General features: G+C 28.6%; 4 protein-coding genes across 7 annotated transcripts in view; 1 reads left to right on the top strand and 3 right to left on the bottom strand.

Moving 5' to 3' along the window:
- Tsp66E (Tetraspanin 66E) overlaps positions 1-9136 on the bottom strand; it is a 33285-nt gene extending 24149 nt beyond the window's left edge. Inside the window, exon 1 of one of the 2 annotated variants that reach the window (XM_015333946.2) lies at positions 8772-9136. The gene's annotated coding sequence lies outside the window, so the exon portion shown is untranslated. The remainder of the gene's footprint in view (positions 1-8771) is intronic. The other variant, XM_015333971.2, reaches the window with a different exon arrangement.
- Positions 9137-9829: 693 nt separating this feature from the next.
- Positions 9830-14621, bottom strand: LOC107073921 (uncharacterized). Its single transcript, XM_015334864.2, is given in 9 exon segments — positions 9830-10742; positions 10744-11395; positions 11518-12049; positions 12117-12274; positions 12348-12488; positions 12562-12739; positions 12976-13287; positions 13362-13712; positions 14483-14621. Coding segments are annotated over 8 exon segments (2889 nt in total). The 5' UTR covers positions 13710-13712; positions 14483-14621; the 3' UTR covers positions 9830-10174.
- A 5-nt stretch (positions 14622-14626) lies between these two features.
- On the top strand, positions 14627-16610 carry Uqcc1 (Ubiquinol-cytochrome c reductase complex assembly factor 1). Its single transcript, XM_015334872.2, has 6 exons — positions 14627-14781; positions 15030-15251; positions 15408-15480; positions 15679-15845; positions 16044-16238; positions 16394-16610. Exons 1-6 carry the CDS (start codon positions 14749-14751, stop codon positions 16490-16492), a joined length of 789 nt encoding a protein of 262 aa, XP_015190358.1. The 5' UTR covers positions 14627-14748; the 3' UTR covers positions 16493-16610.
- LOC107073925 (sphingomyelin phosphodiesterase 1) lies at positions 16588-19439 on the bottom strand. Of its 3 annotated transcripts, XM_015334868.2 has the most exons (8): positions 19216-19439; positions 18581-18900; positions 18113-18499; positions 17855-18027; positions 17579-17779; positions 17152-17503; positions 16880-17070; positions 16588-16804 (listed from the first exon to the last, which is right to left on the bottom strand). In XM_015334868.2, exons 1-8 carry the CDS (start codon positions 19286-19288, stop codon positions 16705-16707), a joined length of 1797 nt encoding a protein of 598 aa, XP_015190354.1. In that variant the 5' UTR covers positions 19289-19439; the 3' UTR covers positions 16588-16704. The 3 variants fall into 3 exon arrangements, with proteins under 3 accessions (XP_015190354.1, XP_015190356.1, XP_015190353.1); XM_015334870.2 differs by having other exon boundaries at positions 17152-17779; positions 19071-19439; XM_015334867.2 differs by having other exon boundaries at positions 17152-17779.
- Between the last annotated feature and the right edge of the window lie 51 nt (positions 19440-19490).

Genomic DNA, 19490 nt, shown 5'->3' with positions numbered 1-19490 from the left:
ATTTATACATCCAATTTAATGCAAATGCTCGATATAAATTTTCCGGCTGGAATATCTTTGGCAACTTCTGCGAGAAAAATATTCAATTAGAAACACGAGACAAATGAATTATTGCCAGGATGCCCAGAATATGAAAGCTGTAATTAAAAATAAACTCGTTTGTTGATAAAAAAAAGAATACGAAATATAAAATGTACAACTAGTGTTAGTTTTATTAATGAATAAATCTACCACTGGTTGTTCTGTTTCTTTGAATTTACGCAGTAATTCCAGACTTTTGGCCGACAATGTAAGCGTCTTCTTTTCAAAGAGGATATCACGTTATCGCACCAAATTTCCCCTACTTCGAAAGTAACGGAGAACGAGCCTCGAAAACGAGTTCTGTCTCTCTTTCCCTTTCCTCAAACGATGAAGACGACGACGACTACTATAGTTACCAACAACAGGTGTGTCCCATTATCGTAAAAATCACATTTGGTCTTATATTCTTATGTATTATATTATACACTGTCTTATTTTCAATTGAGCACTTTCGTGTTCACTTTCTTCTTACTGATTGAAAAATATCAAGGTTCGTTCACATTTTTGTTTTTTTAAATATTATTCGCATTACATGTTCAATCGTAATGCAAATATTGTATGATACATAGGTGAGGAAAAAAATATTGAGTCTAGTTCTATTTACAAGAAACATTATTTTCGATCGAACTCACTGTTATTTTAAGAAACAAATTATTAGGTCAATGTTTGCAAACAAATTCTAATCGGTATTTTAAATAAAATATCATTATGAAATAAACGTAAGCTTCTAACGATACATTTGTTAATATTATACTGATATTATACCAACCGTTTATTTTACAAAATACTTATTATACAAATATGTAAATATCTTGACCCAATAAATTAATGTAAAAAACAAAAAAAGGAAAAATACAAATAAGTATGTACTATTATTATATATCACGTTATTAAATTTTTGATTCGAGTTACATGCGAAGAAGAGCTGCTCTTTTATGCATAGCATAAGAGAACGAACAAACGAACGAACGGGTAAAATCTCTTGGTTGGCTCATATCTTTCTGGAAAAAGAGAACTCGAGTTACAACGGTGAGAGTGAGAAAATTCATAACGTTAACCTATCGGGGTCGCTGATAAAACTCGACTTACATCTTGAATTCACCGAGAACCTTAGTAAAAGAAATAGAGAGAAGAAAAGAGAAATAAAAATATAGAACATAAAAGAAAAAGAAGAAAATAAAAAGATAAAAGAATAAGAAAGTGAAGAAGATTGTGAGAACGGAGATAAATCATCGTTCTCTTCCACGTTATCGTATATCGCGTGTTTTGCTCGTGTTTTCTCGATCAAATATTATTAGATACTTTTTTGTTGTTATTGTTGTTAGTTTCCGTTGATCGATGCAGTTGTGCACGAGTCCAATTTGCTATAATCCTCGGGTTCCCGTGATGATCGTTCCTGAATGGAACTCACGTTGTCTGATCGACTCGTTTCCCTCGAGAATGGTCTTAGCGAGATGATAAATAAAATAGAGAAAGTGAGTAGTAATACACGTACTAGAAGAAATGTAGTTGAAAATAATGGACGACGATAAAGACGGTCGACGGTCGTGTATCGTTAGAGTGTTAACGATTAGGATCGGGGGAGAGGGATTGAAAGGAAGAGAGAGAAAAAGAGACAGAAGGAGAGATGATGGTTTTATACTTCTGCGCGGTATATGTTTATATGAGAGAATAAGTATGTTGTTGAGAGTAAGGGAAGGAAAAAAAAACTTGTATATGTACGGATCGCGCACATGCCAAGTTATGGCACTCGTTCTCACAACACAATGCCATTACATGGATAATGGTCTATAATTAATGAAATATACTGTGCGAATTTGCCTTCTCTCCTACCCCTTTTTGCATAATAGGTTCGTCATCGTGTATTACATAGCAAATCGACAAAAAAAGATTAATGCAATTTCCTAGTTTTAATTATTATTATTATTATTATAGCAATAATTGGCATTTAATAATGAAGTTAATATTTATAATCAAATTTCATCAGATGTAATAACATAATTATATCTAAATAAAAATACCTTATAATTATTTGATCATTCCATTTATTTTGTTAAATAAATTACTAATATCTATAAATATTTTTTTCAGTATTTATAATAGGGTTGCATATTAATGCAGTATACAGATATTTCATTATTTTAATAAACTAAAATTCAATTATTCATACGGAACAAGATATTTATATACGCTAACCATATATTTAACAAGATAGGAACGATCTTCTCCCAGAACAATTTTAAGAATTGAAATAAAGAAAAGATACATAACAGATATGAAAAAGGGTTAATAATCAAGTGTTATCTGATTTCCTGTGAGATTGGAAAACGCGTTGGTAAAATTTCTTCGACTGTGTCTTCCTGCATTCCATATTTTAAACGGCAGCAAATGCTTTCGAAAGGGAAGATAATAAGGATGCGGCTCTGAACAAATACAAGTCCATGTATGTAAGCAGGTGCAATGGGAGCAATGAAAATAAGTTAAAAAAAAAAAAAGAAACAAATAAATAAGTCTTACAGGAGAGCCCGAAGCAATGCTGCTGGATTGCTGTTGGTTGCTGGCTATAGCAATAGTAGGAATGTGGTCGTGATGCAGATGCCTGGATAAGAGAAGTCGGTCTCTTTTTTCTCTCTTTCTCTCTCCCTCTTTGGTGATCAAGAACAAGAGGAAAAAGAAATAAACCAAAGAAAGAAAGAAAAAAAAACAAATATAAAACGAAGTGCAATACAAAAAAACAGAACACATCACTTAAGGACATTTTTCTCGTCTAACAATAAAACGATTAACAAGTCCATTCTTAGTTGGAAGTAGTATACTTCCGTTCATCCAAGGTACCCATATACCAAATAGTCTAAAAAGCAGAGTGTAAGGTGACCGAGAATAAGTAGAAGTAGACATAGAACTAGACATAGAACTAGACATAGAATTAAAGGAGGTCCCTCGAGCGAAAGCAGATCTCGGTGTTAGTACGCATATAGCCATGAAGAAGAAAAAGAAGAGGATCAAGTAAAGGCCACGGATTATTCGAAAACTTCCTATAGTAGGCGATACCCATGAGAATAATCCTGGTAGTTTCCATATGACGAAGCAGCATTGAGACGACAGATTCCAAAGACGTATCTTATTCCCTAGAAAAGTTACTTCCCGTCGATGAACGTGAATCATTAAGAGAGGGGAAAGGAAAGAGGTGGTCGAATTACTTATCGCTCTAAAATAGAAACTATGCCGTAGGAAACATTAGATTGGATACACGTACTGAATCAACATCCAAATAGTAAGTTCTTCTTTTCTTTTTTTTTTTAATTTTTTTTTCTTTTTGTTTTTATGGTATAGTATGGGGATCTTCGTCGCGCCTCATTTAACGGGACTTTCCCATCAGCCTTCTCTTCTACCCATGCAGTCGTACCAATCATTCCGATCCCCCTTTCACGAGTTACGCCTGTTAAAAGAGAAAAAGGATAGAGTATTCCTTCTATCTCTATCTTTCTTTCTCTTTCTATTTATCTTTCTCTTTCCCCTTTCTCTCTGTCTAACTTCTTACAATATATACAACCACAAACCTAACTTGTGGAATCAGACGACTTTCTAATAGCGATGAACAATGTTCCACGTTTCGATTAGTATACCAGATCGATAATGTCTGACCATGATTGCTCGTTAATATTTCGATAGTGAATTTCGATTGTTTAATTGTTGAATGGATAGCATCGAACACGTCCCAATTATATTTAAATAAAACATATATCTTCTATTGATTTGATCAGTATTTTTTTTTCTTTCAAATAAATGATTAATGTTCATAAATATCTTCATTTTTTTGCAACAGGATCGCATTAGGATTAAATATCGATTTATTTAAAATACTAATTAAAAATATATATACTGATCAAATATCTCGTAACTTTCACCGTCCTATTTCTTCAAATTTCAAACAGCAGATTGTGAAAGGGTGCGATAAAAAAAAGAAGGAAAATAGAAAAATAAGACAAGTAAAAGAGATTCTCTCTTAACGCGTTTGCACTAAGAACACGCACACACCAAGAAGATGTGTATTTTGCTTTTGTCCTCGGCTCGGTTAAATCTTCAAGAGCAGAAGGACGAGAAACGTTTCCATGAGCGTATATAATAGCTTACTGGCTTCAGCCATTGCGCGTGCATCCGCGCACGTGCGATTACCAAGCCAGAGTTTAACAGGGGAGCTTAGAGTTCATTCACACAACAGAAGGAAACGTCGATCTTCTCTCGATAAATGGACGACGCTGGATTACTATTATATTTTCGAGACTGTGAGATAAGTTTCTATAGTCATTCCTTAGATTTAAAAAATAAAAGGAAGCATAGGAGCAATATATGAGTTTTACTTGACAATGTCACGCGCCGTATGCGATTAATTCATAATTGACGTCTACTAGTATAGACGAAAAAAAATATGTGTAATATCATTAACTAACCCCTGACTCATATAACCAATCTTGAAGAATATGTGATTTATAACAAATTCTTATGTACACTGCAAATTAGGATAAAATGCATATGTTTGGAGAGCCAACAAATGTTTCAAAAATACAGAGGATTGTGATTGTATTAGGATGTACATTAATTATTAACGATGTAATCATATTTTTGTTTGCGTTAATTATATTATCGAGTACTCTCATGCATTAGTATTCGTGTAATTGTTCAGTCATCGTACCAAAACTATCCTATTAGAATAATATCATGACAAAGATAATATAACCAACCAAGCTTGTTCGAAATCCGTACAAAGTTAATATAACAACAACAAAATATCGTTACATTGGGGATAATCGACTCTCACCTTTAAGCAATTGTAAAGAATTATTATATACGATAAGTCATCTTTTTGGAAGGAAAAAAAGTAACTCGTGTGATGAATAGGCGTTACCATAACGACAATATGTACGCTATGTGCTTTGCCACGATGCCATTGCCCCCGTATGCATTACGTGTCTTTCCATATACGTCCGTGAGCATTCAGACTACAGGGGTTGGCTTGTGTCAGTTCTATTAGGGGTGAACCGGACACTGGAAGACAGTCTGGACAACGTTCTGCACCACCCCTGTGTGACTCCTTGAAGGGTGTCTTTTATATATAGAACATTATTTACAAGAATACTATGAGAAAAGGATATAGAAAGAACAAAAAACCCATAAGAAGAGATTTTCCATTGATATCGAGCGACAGGTATTGAATATATTGAATCGTTTTTCTTACTTTTCAAAATGTTTTATATGGAAATAAAAATAAAAATTAAAAATGAAATAATAATTTCAAATAAATGTCGTTCTATCACGATGAGAGATAAAATCATGAAAACACGATACGATTTTAAGGCCAGATATAATACATTATGTATACCTATGTACTTATAAAAAATTAGATACATGTATTTGTATTGTACATATTATTAATACATATATATGAGAATAATTTCACTGGCGTGATTGTAATACAACACTGGAAAGCAGTATAATGCGATATTTACAGTGGATTAGATCGATCCAAAGAGAATGCTGCTTGCACGTGTACATACATACTTGGATGCATAAGCCTTCACATGCAAAGCTGTTTGACTACTACCTTCAAGTTACGATCAAATGAACCTAGACCTTATCTAGTTGAGTCTAGTACTTCGAAATTAATATACACCATATTCTCTCGACGTAGCTAAATCTATAAATATTTATATTTTCTTCTGAAAGATGCGAGAAGGAGAGGTAAAGGGAAGATCAAGGTATAAGTCTAGCTGTGTAAGCGTATTATAAAGTAAAGTAATAATAATTATTTATGAGATACAGTATCAAAGTTGTGAAAAATTATAACAACACTTTCTATCACCGTTATCATTTAAACTATGCAATCTTCAGAGATCACGAATCCTATACCGTATAATATAACTTCATTGAAACTCTCTGACAAGATTTGTCATTAAATCCTAGAACGAAAAGTTTTATTCTACAAATTTTCTCTATCCTAGATTTCCAATAATTTAACGTTTCGGTAAAGAAAATCTCTTACAATATATAATTTCTTTACTGAAAAGAAAAAGAACCTGTTTGCTAATAGTAAGAAAAATATGCTTGGTGTGATACGATAATGTAAGGTTTGCCGTTTTGTAAGACACGTGCTATAAATCAACGGTGAATATATCTCGCGAGGAAAAGTAAATATTATCAATATTGCATGTGCTATTATTCAAGTTTTAATATACAAATGTACAAATGTGTCACGAAAAAAAAATATAATAACGATAATATAACAATAATGGTGAAAAATTGAATTATTTCATTCTGATAGTAATTCCGTTTAATCCAAATAAATTTATCTATAAAAAGTAATAATGTTAATATAACCTACATAAAGAGACAAATCGTGTAATGAGTAAATGAGCCTACTTATTACGGTCACGTTAACAGGCAATATTGTAAACCATGTAAGTTAGCTGCTAGCTTACATTTACTGCTTGACGTGGTTAGCCAGAAAATACGAACCGTTCATTTTCAAACGGTCACTGGCACGTGATTACGTATATACTTTTCCAATTCAATATTAGTATACAGCAAGAATACTTTCTAGACGAATTACTGTGTAATGCATACAGAAATTTAATAATTAAAATCATTCGATTTATACGTGGGTGGGATTAAAAGTTTAAAACCTTTTTATTGACATGAAAACAATTTTCGTTAATCACTATTATTCTTATTTTTTAAAAATATAAAAGATTTTTTTACTAAAACTTCAACTCTTTTATAAGTGAATACAAATTCGATAATTAAAATAATTTATCAGTCAATTCATTTCTTTTATTTTTCTACCGTGCTTAATTTTTAAATTGGAGAAAAGTTTATTTTGTGAATTTAACACTAGATATACCAGACCAATCATTTTGACTGGTCGGACCATTTTAATTCAAAATTTCTATTTCATGTAACATTTGATTTCTGTAAGTAATTAAGCGTTTTGTTATTTAAAAATGTCTATAAATCCATTTATCTATTAAAATTATTATTGTTAAACATTTTTTATTATTTTTTAAGAGTAAATAGAGACTAGAAGCCTCACAAAGCATTTTTTTTTATACACCAGTAATTTTGACTAGTGTGGTAGAAAGAGATATACTGAAAATGATGGTATATCTAGTGTTAAAAAACTATGTCAAGTATTATTATTCTGAAGTATTTAGCTATAAAATTAAGTAAACATTTCAAAGATCATCGTAGAATAGCAAATAGAAAAATATAAATACGAGGTTTACGAATCTATGAATGTGCAACAAGTACGTTCAAGTCTCTTAAAAACATACTAATGCAACAAGTTAACCACAGTGTGATACCGCAATCATGTCTCGACCTTTCTTCATTCGTCAGGCTTTAAAGAACTCCTTCCGTGTCGCGTGTTGATTTCAAATTTAACGTATAAGAAACAGGTTCCATCTTAGATCGTAATCATACGGACAATATTAAAGTTAATACGAATATGTATTCTAACCTACAGCTTAAATCTCAAAAAAAAAAATATTTAAAAAATAGTAAATAAAACTTTAGATTACATTGCATGTATATAAACATTTTAAAAAATGATATACATGAAACATATGTAAATATATTGTTTAATTTGAAATTTCTTCTATTAAAAATAATTAAAATAATTCAAAAATCTTACATTTTGCGCCAATTTTGAATAAAAAAATGGAATTTAGTCTGACTTTGGTAAAAAAAAAGTAATAAATAGCATTCTATGAGATATGTGTTTTTAATGTTTTATCGGATTACGATCAATTTTCATAAATTTTCTACGTCGTTGGATGAAAGCCATCTTTCGAACGTGTAAAAAGATAAATTACGTATACGTAAACCTACGACATTCCATTCGTCAAGGGCGTAGAATGCTTGCTTACGTAGAATTTATACCCTGATAAAAAATCTTTCTTAAAAAGAGAAGATAATAAATTTTAGAGACAAAATTTAAATACAAAAAAAATAGAAATAACAAAAGAATTTAAATATGTCTGAACGTTTGTAAGGATTCTCCCGCCTTTTTGGCGGTATCAATAATCAAACATTCAAATACATCGATATATGTATTTACGTTTAATCTTATTTTTTTGTAAAAAGAAAAATCAACATAAAAAGAAGTACATACGATATCGCCCAAAATGACGCCGTTATATGAACATCTCAAATCACAGTACCGTAACTACTTATTTTTTTTCCTATCCAAACATGCATATACATACACGGAAGCGAAAAAAAGAAAGAACATCTATTTCGTAATTAAATGGTTTTTATTTTATCGACGATAACGTAATTACTAACAAACGCGTTATTTTTAATAACAGCGAACAATAATACGACCTTTCAGATGATAAATTTAATAATAAACTTTCAAATTATCGACGTTCGAGGATATAAACAAGAATACCTAATGCATTGTTATATGATTTTTCTTAAATCTAATGCGATTAACGAAAGTTTAGTATCGATAATTAAACATTTGGATATTGTATCTTTCGGATGGTAGGAGAAAAACATTATATCGAAAAATGAACGAAATAACGCTCATTTTTAGACAATAAGTTAAATTAATGATAAGAGAAAGTATAATGGTATAATAACTTACATATATGTTTAATTATAGAAAAATTATATATTATTTATATACTTACGTTAATGAAGTAGAGAGAGAGAGAGAGAGAGAAAGAGAGAAATAAAGAAAGAGATAGATGTAAAAATCTACAAGGTTTGGTCCAGCTCTTTCTCGATGTCCTCTGCGTTGTTTCCTACTACACACCAATCACGATAATACCACTTGTCGTATACACTATCGATATACATACACTGTCGCTCTTGTTTTCTTGTCAATAATAATTCACTTAATTATTTGATCACGTACGTATATAATTTGCAAGCGGCATTTGTGCCGCGTTCTGTATTACACTATAACCCCGCGCGTTATAAATTATTGTTTTAATACGTCTGGAAATCCAATCCGCTTTCGGCGCCGTTCGTAGCGCATTTGTGCTCATCCGCGCCGACCGGTAAACGTTCCCTTCGCGACGCGGTCGCTATCCCCTTCACACCTTTCTTTTACCAATCAGAAGGCTTGACTCAGCATCGTAACGCGCAGCCGCGAATGCGCACGCATTATCAAAAACTTAAATCGAGACTTATTATATATTTTGTGAGTTGTCAATTTTAAATTGAAGTATAAATAATAATAATCAGAAAATTATCAATACAATAAGAGATATATGTGTATTGCAAATTTTAATGGACATTACAACTCCCGTTTAGCTCAACTTTCAAATCCTCTAGCAAAAAATCTGTTAGAACGGCTGAATTAATACGCAGACTAAAAACGATCTATTCTTCCGATCTATTAACAAAATTTGATAAAATAAAAATTCTATTTAGTTATAAAATATATTTTATGTGAACCTGTAACTGTAAAATCTTTTTTTTTAATGTTGTTCTATCACATCATCTTTTTTAATACTTATAAATCTCTTACGAGAATTGATTTAATTTCCGTCTATTAAAATAAAATAAAAATAAAAATAATATTATTTATTATAATTATATATTATATATATTATATATAATATAATATATATAATATATATATATATATATATATATATATATCTTACATTACAATCTTTATTTTCTTATACATAAGGACATAATCTTTGTACAGAATTATTTTAAAGAAAGAATATATATATATTATTGCAAATACGAATATATTTTGTACAGAATTTTGTTACATTACCAAAATTTTAAATTGTTTTTACTAAATATAATATTATACAATTTTACTAATAGCCACAATATTGTTAAATAATGTATATAGAAATTCACAATATTTATTGGTAATCATGACAGTACCTTTAGCGGTGCTGGTGTATCGTGCATATAATTATGTGCCATAAGTATCAGTTATGTTACAAGTTATTAATTTAATGTAATTAGATATATTAAATAGATTTTAATATATATAATAAAAATATAACACAACTTTGAATCAAATAATATGATTAACGAAATTTAAATAAATTTAACTACTTCTTTACTTTTCTTCTATTAATGTGATTTCAGCTTGTTGTGTAAAATGTGGCACACGTGGAAATTTCATCAAAGTAGATTTTGTATTTATAGCCCTTTTTTTAATGTCGATTTTATCTGCATTATTATCTTGTTCTAATGGTAGTGTCACTGACGTAAGAGAATCTTTCGATGATGGTTGCTCTGTTAGAATGTCCGAATTTTCGTTTTCAATATGTAAACGAACTAAAGACTTTCTATTTAATGCTTTACATGACGTTCCCTTATTAAGTAGAAGTTCTTTACGAAAAGCTACTTCTTTTAGATCATAAATAAAATCTTTATCTACTGGTTTTACGCGATTACGAATAGGACGTTGAGGTTTTAAATTATCGGGTGACGTTGAAGAATTTGAATCTTTAGAATCTTGAATAGTCAGATTACTCCGATTTAACTCCGTTTTACTTTCCTTGCTATCAACTTTTTTATCAGGGCTTGTATTACTTTCAATACTAGATGTTTCCGATTCTTGCTGTTTCAAAGAACATTCATCAGGTGTGCCAAAAATGACTCGCATAACCATTCTTTTTAAGATCTGTGTCCAAATTTCCAGTCTGAAAACTCTCACTGTTTTTACTAAAGTTCGAAGTATTGTTATTTTCATTGTTGACTTTAATAGAAACACTATTATCTTTTTCACTTGAGCAAGGCACTTCTTTAGTACCAGCTTCTTTATTGTCAATGTTTATATTGACTACATTTTTAGGGTATTTTTCCATACTTACATTCTTTGTTTTATTGTGATCTATAGTATTAGATAAACTATTTGATTCAGATTCATTTATATTTTCTTCTGTATTGGTCTCATTAATGACTATATCATCATTATCTATATATTTATCTTGCGATATTTCTAGAACCATCTCTGTTAAAAGTGCACGATTATTTTGAGCGTTATGGATTTTGTTACAATGAGCAACACAATCATATTTTGCAAAACATTTAAAGTCACATAATTTGCAACGATATCTATTCCAACCAATATGAATTGCCATATGTCTACGTAAGTTCGTCATGGATGTAAATTTCCTTTTACATGGAAGGCACTGTAACTTTCGAAGATTTGCTATAGTCGCTATTTTATTTTCCATTATTGTTGTTAGATCAAGTTGATTTTTTGATGGAGCAGACGACGAATTCAAAGTTCGGCTAATATTTTTGCTTGAATTATTAGATTTCGTCTTTTCTATAATAAAAAATTATTCATAATTTTATTATAATTTAAATTTACATACACAATCATAAAGTTTACAACAGTAAGCTTAAAGTTTAGCGCATAAATGTAAAAATAAAAAGAAATATTTTCACCTGTAATATCTTTTGATATTTTCAATGTATGATCTAATTTTCTTTTTTTACTTCCATTCTTTACAGTTATTATTTCAGATGTATACACAATTTCAGGAGACTCCGTAGTATTATGGGACGGAGATGAATCTTTCTTCGTGCTATTATTAAATGATTCTTGATTTGGGGAAGCACTTGAACTTGATGAAACACTAACTACATCAGAACATCTACTATCATTAGAATTCTCATTACCAATCATATCCCAGTCTGCATCTGAAAGGGTAATTATGTTTTCTACACGAATAGATGTTTCATTCAATTCAGTTATTTCAGGAGGCGTTTCTGCAATAACTGGCATATTAGGTATATTATTGCTATTTGTCGTAGTTTTAGCTGCTTTCTTTTCTTTAATTTTAGCTTCGTTGCATGCGGCAATTCGCCTTTGACAATGTTGCGAATGCGAAAATAAAGCAGCTTTTCTATCAAATCTTTTACCGCATCCACCACATCTTTGGAGCTCTGAATCGGATTCTAACTGATTCATCCATTCCTAAAATAAAATACTCCTGTAAATATAAAAAACTAAAGATACAAATGTTTATTCACACATTACTTACGCGAGTTTCATTAGTTGCTTGTAAATCTACTATTTCACAAGTTTTGGTATTTGCATTATTTTGCTCCGTATCATCCGTTTGTGTTATTTCCTTACGAAATGCTTTTTCTTGTATTTGCATTCTCAGTTTCCGTACTTGTTCGTTCGACATTTTGTGAACTGTAAAAAATATTAACATATGTATAATTTATCAATTATTGATTTACAAAAAAAAGTAAAGTATTATAAATACTTTTGAATAGATGGCGATATACACTCCAAGTATTTACAAATGTACTTGTACAACACGGACATGGATAGGACATACGATGAGATGTATGTAGCGTTTTCATATGAAACGTTAATGTCTTCTTGGTAGAAAACTTTGCGTTACCTAAATATAATAGTATAAATAAACTTTATTTATTCATACAATACAATAATTAATAAATACAAAATTTACTCACATATAGAACAAATTAAATTCCTATTGTATAGTGAATCAATCAAAAATGCATTGTCTTCGTCATTTACTAAGGATGGGATTGAATTATTATCTTCATATAAATCCTTTTTTTCTAATAGTTGACCATTAGGTCCTAATACTCCAGTACTTTGGTTTATCATACTTTGTAATTTGGAATTCTAAAGACGAACCCGATTAACAATAATAATATGATTAGAATTAATTAAAACATAAATGTTCATGCATAAACAAATTGTATATGTTTATGAAAATACATTACTGCAACATTTCCTATATACAACTAAGCACGTGATATTATTTATGTAGTTATATACTGGCTTATATAAGAAAAAATAACTTATAATAATAAATAAAAAATAAAAGATATATTTAATTGTGGTTGGATTTAATTTACCTGTTCTTTATTCATGTCGTCAGTTTGATATACAATAGAAACTTCTGATTTATCTACTCCATCCTGGACGACATCATTATTCGAATCCCTTGGATTAAAATTATTACAATTCTTATTAAATTCTGTTTCTTGTATAAAACTATTTTCAAGTAAGTTTTGCTTCTTTTGAAGCATTTCTATTATAGTGGTGAGATCTTTCTTGTTTTCTTCCTTAGGTACTTGACTTCTGAGAATTCTATCATTATTACAAATTTCCTTGACATTTTCTTCTTCTGGTATATGCAAACGTATAAACGAACCATTGGTATATGCCTGGAAATATTGTTAGATAAATCTATTACGATTATAAATATTATTATTTATATATAATCTATTAATACACTAACCTCATCATCATCGGTGAAAATATTTTTATTCAAAGTGATATTAAATTTGTCTTTGCAATATACTCTTTTGTGTGAAATAAAATTGACAAGACTACGAAATAAACTACGACAAACACGACACTCATAAATAATGTCGCACTCATAAGCTAATATTGCTTTAACCTCATCACTACCATTTTCAAGAAGTTTACAAATCTGAGATAATCTTGAAACACTAATATCAATTGGTTTTCTTAATGTCGACAAATCCGGAGAAATAACATTATTAGTTTCTTTTGTACCAAATTTTAATTTACCAAACTTTGCATTATTTTTTTTGTTCTTAGACTTAGCCTTCATCGACTTCATCTTCTGAAAATGATAAATAAATTGAATTATTCAAATAAAACTTTTTCAATGCTATAAAAGTTTATACTCATATTAATATAAAGGAAATATATTACTTTTATTCCAATTGATATGTTCTAAGGGTTTAAAAAAATGAAATAAAAAATACAAAATAAAATTTAATTTTTAAATTAAATGCATAGACAATAAAATATAATCTCATATAAATATTTTATATTTGAGCTGAATATATTTATTTTATATAACAAGATCTAAAAGATAGTATGCAATTTATCTTTAATACTGCAAAACAAGCTGGAACTAACATATGAACTTCTTTTATGCATACTCTTACTCGAATATGTGAAATTATAAATAAAAGTCAACGATAAAGATAATTCATGTGTTTTATGTGTTTTCATGTGTCATGAAAATAATATATTATAATTCATAATATATATAAGTAATTATAAATGCATTATAAAATCAGTTAAATATTACAAATATTAAGTCAATGAGATAATGACGTGCCACGCGTTCCAAAAATATTGTAAATTTTGTCTAATTAAAAAGTTACACATATAATTATAAATAATTGGATATAATATATATATAACTGCAAACAACCAATAATTAAATATAAAGGAAAGTTAAAGAAATATACGAGTGTCTTACTGATATTAAGAAGAAAAGGAATAGCTAATGTGTAGTGTCTCTCCTGCATTTTACAACTAGAAAATCGATTTCCATTGGATGATTTTTATATTGTTTAGTGAAAAAAGTAATAAGTTTACCTGTTTTGAAGACTAACAACCGGCTCCGTGCGAAAATAGCTAAGAAATTATATCTAAATGTGGTCTCACGATCATCAGATTCGATCATCGAATGGCCTCCATTTTTGGTAGAAGTTCTTCTGTTCACCGTTTGGCAAAACTTTGACGAGCAGCACTTTAGTCGTACGTAAGTACAAATCCTAGTAGTTTGGGGTTTTTTTTCTTTTTTCAATGAGGAAAAGAATAAAATATTTTCAATTTTTTCTCATAGAAAAAAATTCAACAAAATGCAATACAGTAGAACGTTTTCATTTATGAAGGTGAGTTATTATTATTATTATTATTATTACGTATTAATTGTACCTCGATTTAGAATTTACCATTTTCACTTAAAAAATTATATTTAAGTATACACTGTACAAGTATTTTTTAATTACATCACATGTCAGTTATATATATAAAGATATATATGTATAATATATGTATATATATATGTATATATATTTCTTTGTAAATACGCAAATATTGATATAAATAAATAATTTAATTTAAAAAAACGAATGATTAGTCTATAGTACCTCTACTGATAAACAACAATTCTATACAATGTGGTAATATTAAACTTTGGAAACATGGTTCACTTGTATATGCATTGCATTGGCCAACAACAAAATTTATTCATACAACGACTACTCTTCAAACTTCTGTCGTTGAAAAAATGAAATCAACTACAAGAACAAAAAGGATACTTAAGTGGATAAAAGACAAAGTATATGATATCGAAGTGGATGTAAGTAAAAATTAATTAGTAGCATTAATAGATTTAAATTCTTATCAATTAAATATCTTCCATAAATATTTATAATAATTATGAACTAATAAAGATATATATGATTATTTATTATTAAATAATATTCATATTAATTATTTATTTTATTATTCCTAGAAAACAAAAACGTTGGCTTATTCGGAGTATGAATATATTGTAGATAAAATAGATTATTCTGTATTTTTTAAAGGTATGTTTATATCACCTTTAACCCTTTAAGTGCTATGGACGTTTATATATATTTGTTGGTATGAATGCAAAGAATGCAATGTCGGTTTGTGTATCAATAATTGTTTCAAGTCTTGTTACATGTACATCTTGTCTAAACACTTTGACCAAAAGTATTTTCTAACAAATATCTATGAAAAATCTGTTTTCTGTTAAATAGAGTTTAACATGCCAGACACATTCTATTCGTGGTTCTTAATAACAGAATTACATGTATGGATGTTGATGGTACGCTTTATGGCGGAAGGAAAATATGGTAAAATTGCTAGAAACACTTTAGTAGAAGCGATGTGGGATGATGTAGATGTGAGATCGAAAAAGTTAGGAGTAAGTGTGTATATATTCTATTTATCACTTATATACGTTATTTCAAGACAATTCTTTCTGCAAAGATTTAATTTCTATTACTACTTAGATAAAAAAGAATTTAAATTATTATATCAAAAGTTTTGTTCGATTATTATTTGAATTTTTTATAAAATGTAATTACATAATGTTTATTTAAAATTCATATTCGTTTCTTAGGAAATGAGTTCATCTATTAGAAGAAAACAAATAGAGGACTTATCGCACCAGTTTAATGCTGCTATACTTGCTTATGACGAAGGTATAATGTCTGACGACAAAGTACTGGCATCCGCATTATGGGGAACATTTTTCAATTTAGAATGTAATAATCCAGAGCATATAGAAAAATTAGTAATTTATGTTAGAAAGCAGGTAAATCTTATATTTAAATTATACTACCTAATTTTTTTGGTGTTTGTTTTTACTTATTTAAACATTATTAGATAGTAATTTGAAAAAAATCGTTTTGAAAAATATTTTGAGCCTATATAAATTAAATGATATAATGTTATAATTTTATGTTACAGATTAATTACTTAGATAAAATACCATCACAAAAAATATTAAATCATCCACAGATAAAGTGGTTAGAACTTAAAAAAATAAATATAAGTGATACTTGTTAATAAATAAATATGTAATCAAAAATAATTCGTAGATATTGCATATAATTTTACTCTCTTATTGTTGCAATTTAAATAATATTTTTCCAATTAAATGATTTGTACAGTGGAATGAGCAAAATTTTTATTTCTATTTAAAATAAATAAAACGTTTTTTCGTGTAAGGATAAACAAGCATTAGTAATAAAATCCTGGTAATATTTAAACTATAATATTTAGTGCGGTATAGTAACAATAATATTATTTATATATTCTTCTTTGCACTTTAAATCACAATTCTTTTCCAAAGATGGGGCGGCGTGTTTGAAATAATTCCTAGAAGAAAATCCATTAAATATTAAACACATTGTCAAGTATTGATCATCGTTTGATACTATTTTTTAGACTTACTTATAATATCGATTTAATATATCCTGATTATTTCTCATATCTATGAGCCAATTGTTTAAAGAATTTAATGATAAATCCTTAAGATTATATTCATTCTTAAAAGAATAGGATTTGTACCATTGGGGGAATTTAGTTGGATCTTTATTTGCTTGTGTTATATCATACATCCAATTATCAAAATCTTTAACGTTCTGTAAATGTAAAATAATTAAAAATTAATATTTTAAATTATGCACTTTAATTATCTTATTTTTCTGAATAAGTAAACTTACTAGCGTGTTATTATCAATAATATATAATTTATAATTTGGATTCAAGTTCGAATAAGTTGTAATGCTACCTCCATTCCATGCAACATGACTAGCATTTGTTGCATTCTTATCTTTGTAAATAATTTGTATTTCGTCATTATGTGTATGACCATTGAATTGGGCAGCAATTATATGAGAAAATTTATTAATAATTTTAATATATTCTCTTCTCCATACTTTATGGCAATCTTTTTGACCAGGTGGAATGTGACTTAGAATGTGTACAAGTTCTTGATTTCGTTGAGCTTCTGTAAGAGTTTCTACTAACCATTGTAATTGTCCGTCAGGATCTTGGTGTTGGTATAATAACCACCTAAAATAATTTTTTATATTAATAATGATATTAATAAGATAAAGGAAGAATTTTCTTGTTCTTTTTATTACATACCAGTTATAACAGTAACAAACATTACTGTTAAGAACTATAATTCTAAATCCTTTTCTGGGTGATAATGTATAATATCCTCCTTGTAAGATAGTAGCGCGAGTAGATTCTGGTAACCACCCAAAATTAATCCATATATCTGCCACCAAAGTATACAACCAACGTGTACTTAAAGTGTCATTAGTAATATGTTGTGGTGCAAATCTGAAAAAATTTATCATTTAAATTTTTCTTCTATGATTTTATATTAAATTTAAATATCAATACTATCGAACTCACTGATTCAAAGGATGTGATTCATGATTACCAAGTATAGGATAAACCGGTATATCATTAAAATGTTTATAAATCTCAATGTAGCTTTTATTAAGACTTTCTATATTTCCTTGTAATGTTGTTTCCCAAACACCATGATCTATTATATCTCCAGTAAAATAAACATAATTAATATTCTGAAAATACATAATTTTGTAACCAAGATTTATTGCATTTAAGAGCTAAATCAATTTCATTAGAAATTTCTTTATCTGATCATACCTGATGTGTATCTTGGATATGATCTAACGCATTTACTACCGAATGCCATGGAGTATCACAATCATTATAATCTCCCCAAAAACCAGCTAATTTGTTACTAGAATTTGTAATATTCTGTCCTTTACGACAACAAGTAGGTTCTTTACAAAGTGAGTTCCCATTTGGCTCGTATTTTGGATCATAATGAATATCAGTTATTTGTATAATTTTTATTGTTTCATCACTTGCATTCTTTGAAGGAATTTTGTCAATAGTTATATGATCAATAGGAACTGACCATTCATATTTTTCAGTATTAAGAGGGCAAGATTTAGATTCCAAAACAATTCCGCAAATATCGGATGCATTTATATTTGGTTTTAAATCTAATATATAAACAAATATTGGCTACAATAAAAAAATAAATTAAGAAATGCAATTATAAATATTGTTATCTATTTTATAAAATGCAACAAAGTACATAGATACCAAATTTAATTTAACAGCACCACTACAAACTCTTTCGCTTTGAAAATTCAATAATACGCATAATTTAATGACATTCTTCGCAATGTCATCGTCAGACATCCCTTGTTGTCGAAATCTTATAAAAGTTTGAAGAATTGATTTGCATATAGTGCAAATACCCATACTATTTAAACCAGTGAAAGTTCTCCAATCGACAAATTGTAATTCATCTGGTATACTTAAAAGTTGAATTGATTTGTTAAATGATTCTGTTTCTTTCCCCGAGTCTACCCATTTAGTAATTTCTTCTACCATTGATGTAACATCAATATCTTCTATTTCTAATAAGATATCAATAAAGTAAAAAATTGTATTTATTTATATCGTATATAAATAAAATTGAAATAACTATTATATTAAATATTCTATATATAAATCGTTGAGAGAATTTAATATTTTGTTAAAAATCATACACACACACAAAAAATATATCAATCCAAATTTATATTACCTTGTATATCATTATTGGACCCATTTACCAATGATAATATAAAGATTCGTTTCGATCGAGATCGAAAAATTCGTTGAGAGAATTTAATATTTTGTTAAAAATCATACACACACACAAAAAATATATCAATCCAAATTTATATTACCTTGTATATCATTATTGGACCCATTTACCAATGATAATATAAAGAATAAAAATAATACAGCGTTAAAGCGCATATTGATCTGCTTTGAACAGTTAAATTTGTAAGAATATTACAGTATTATTCGTATGATCAGAAAGGATGGTTAATCTTATATAATTAATACCATATTGACTTATCACCCCTACTTTTCGATAATCATATAAGTGGCTAATACTGATATGTGACGAAAGAATTTTTTCTATATATGAATTACACTACTATATAGTTTAATCTTC

The sequence above is a fragment of the Polistes dominula genome, unplaced genomic scaffold, assembly GCF_049000335.1.
Source record: "Polistes dominula isolate Pdom_NZ unplaced genomic scaffold, Pdom_raw_medaka contig_31, whole genome shotgun sequence".
Taxonomy (NCBI): domain Eukaryota; kingdom Metazoa; phylum Arthropoda; class Insecta; order Hymenoptera; family Vespidae; genus Polistes; species Polistes dominula.
Note: the sequence above shows the minus strand (reverse complement) of the source record. Positions and strands in the feature narration are given on the sequence as shown.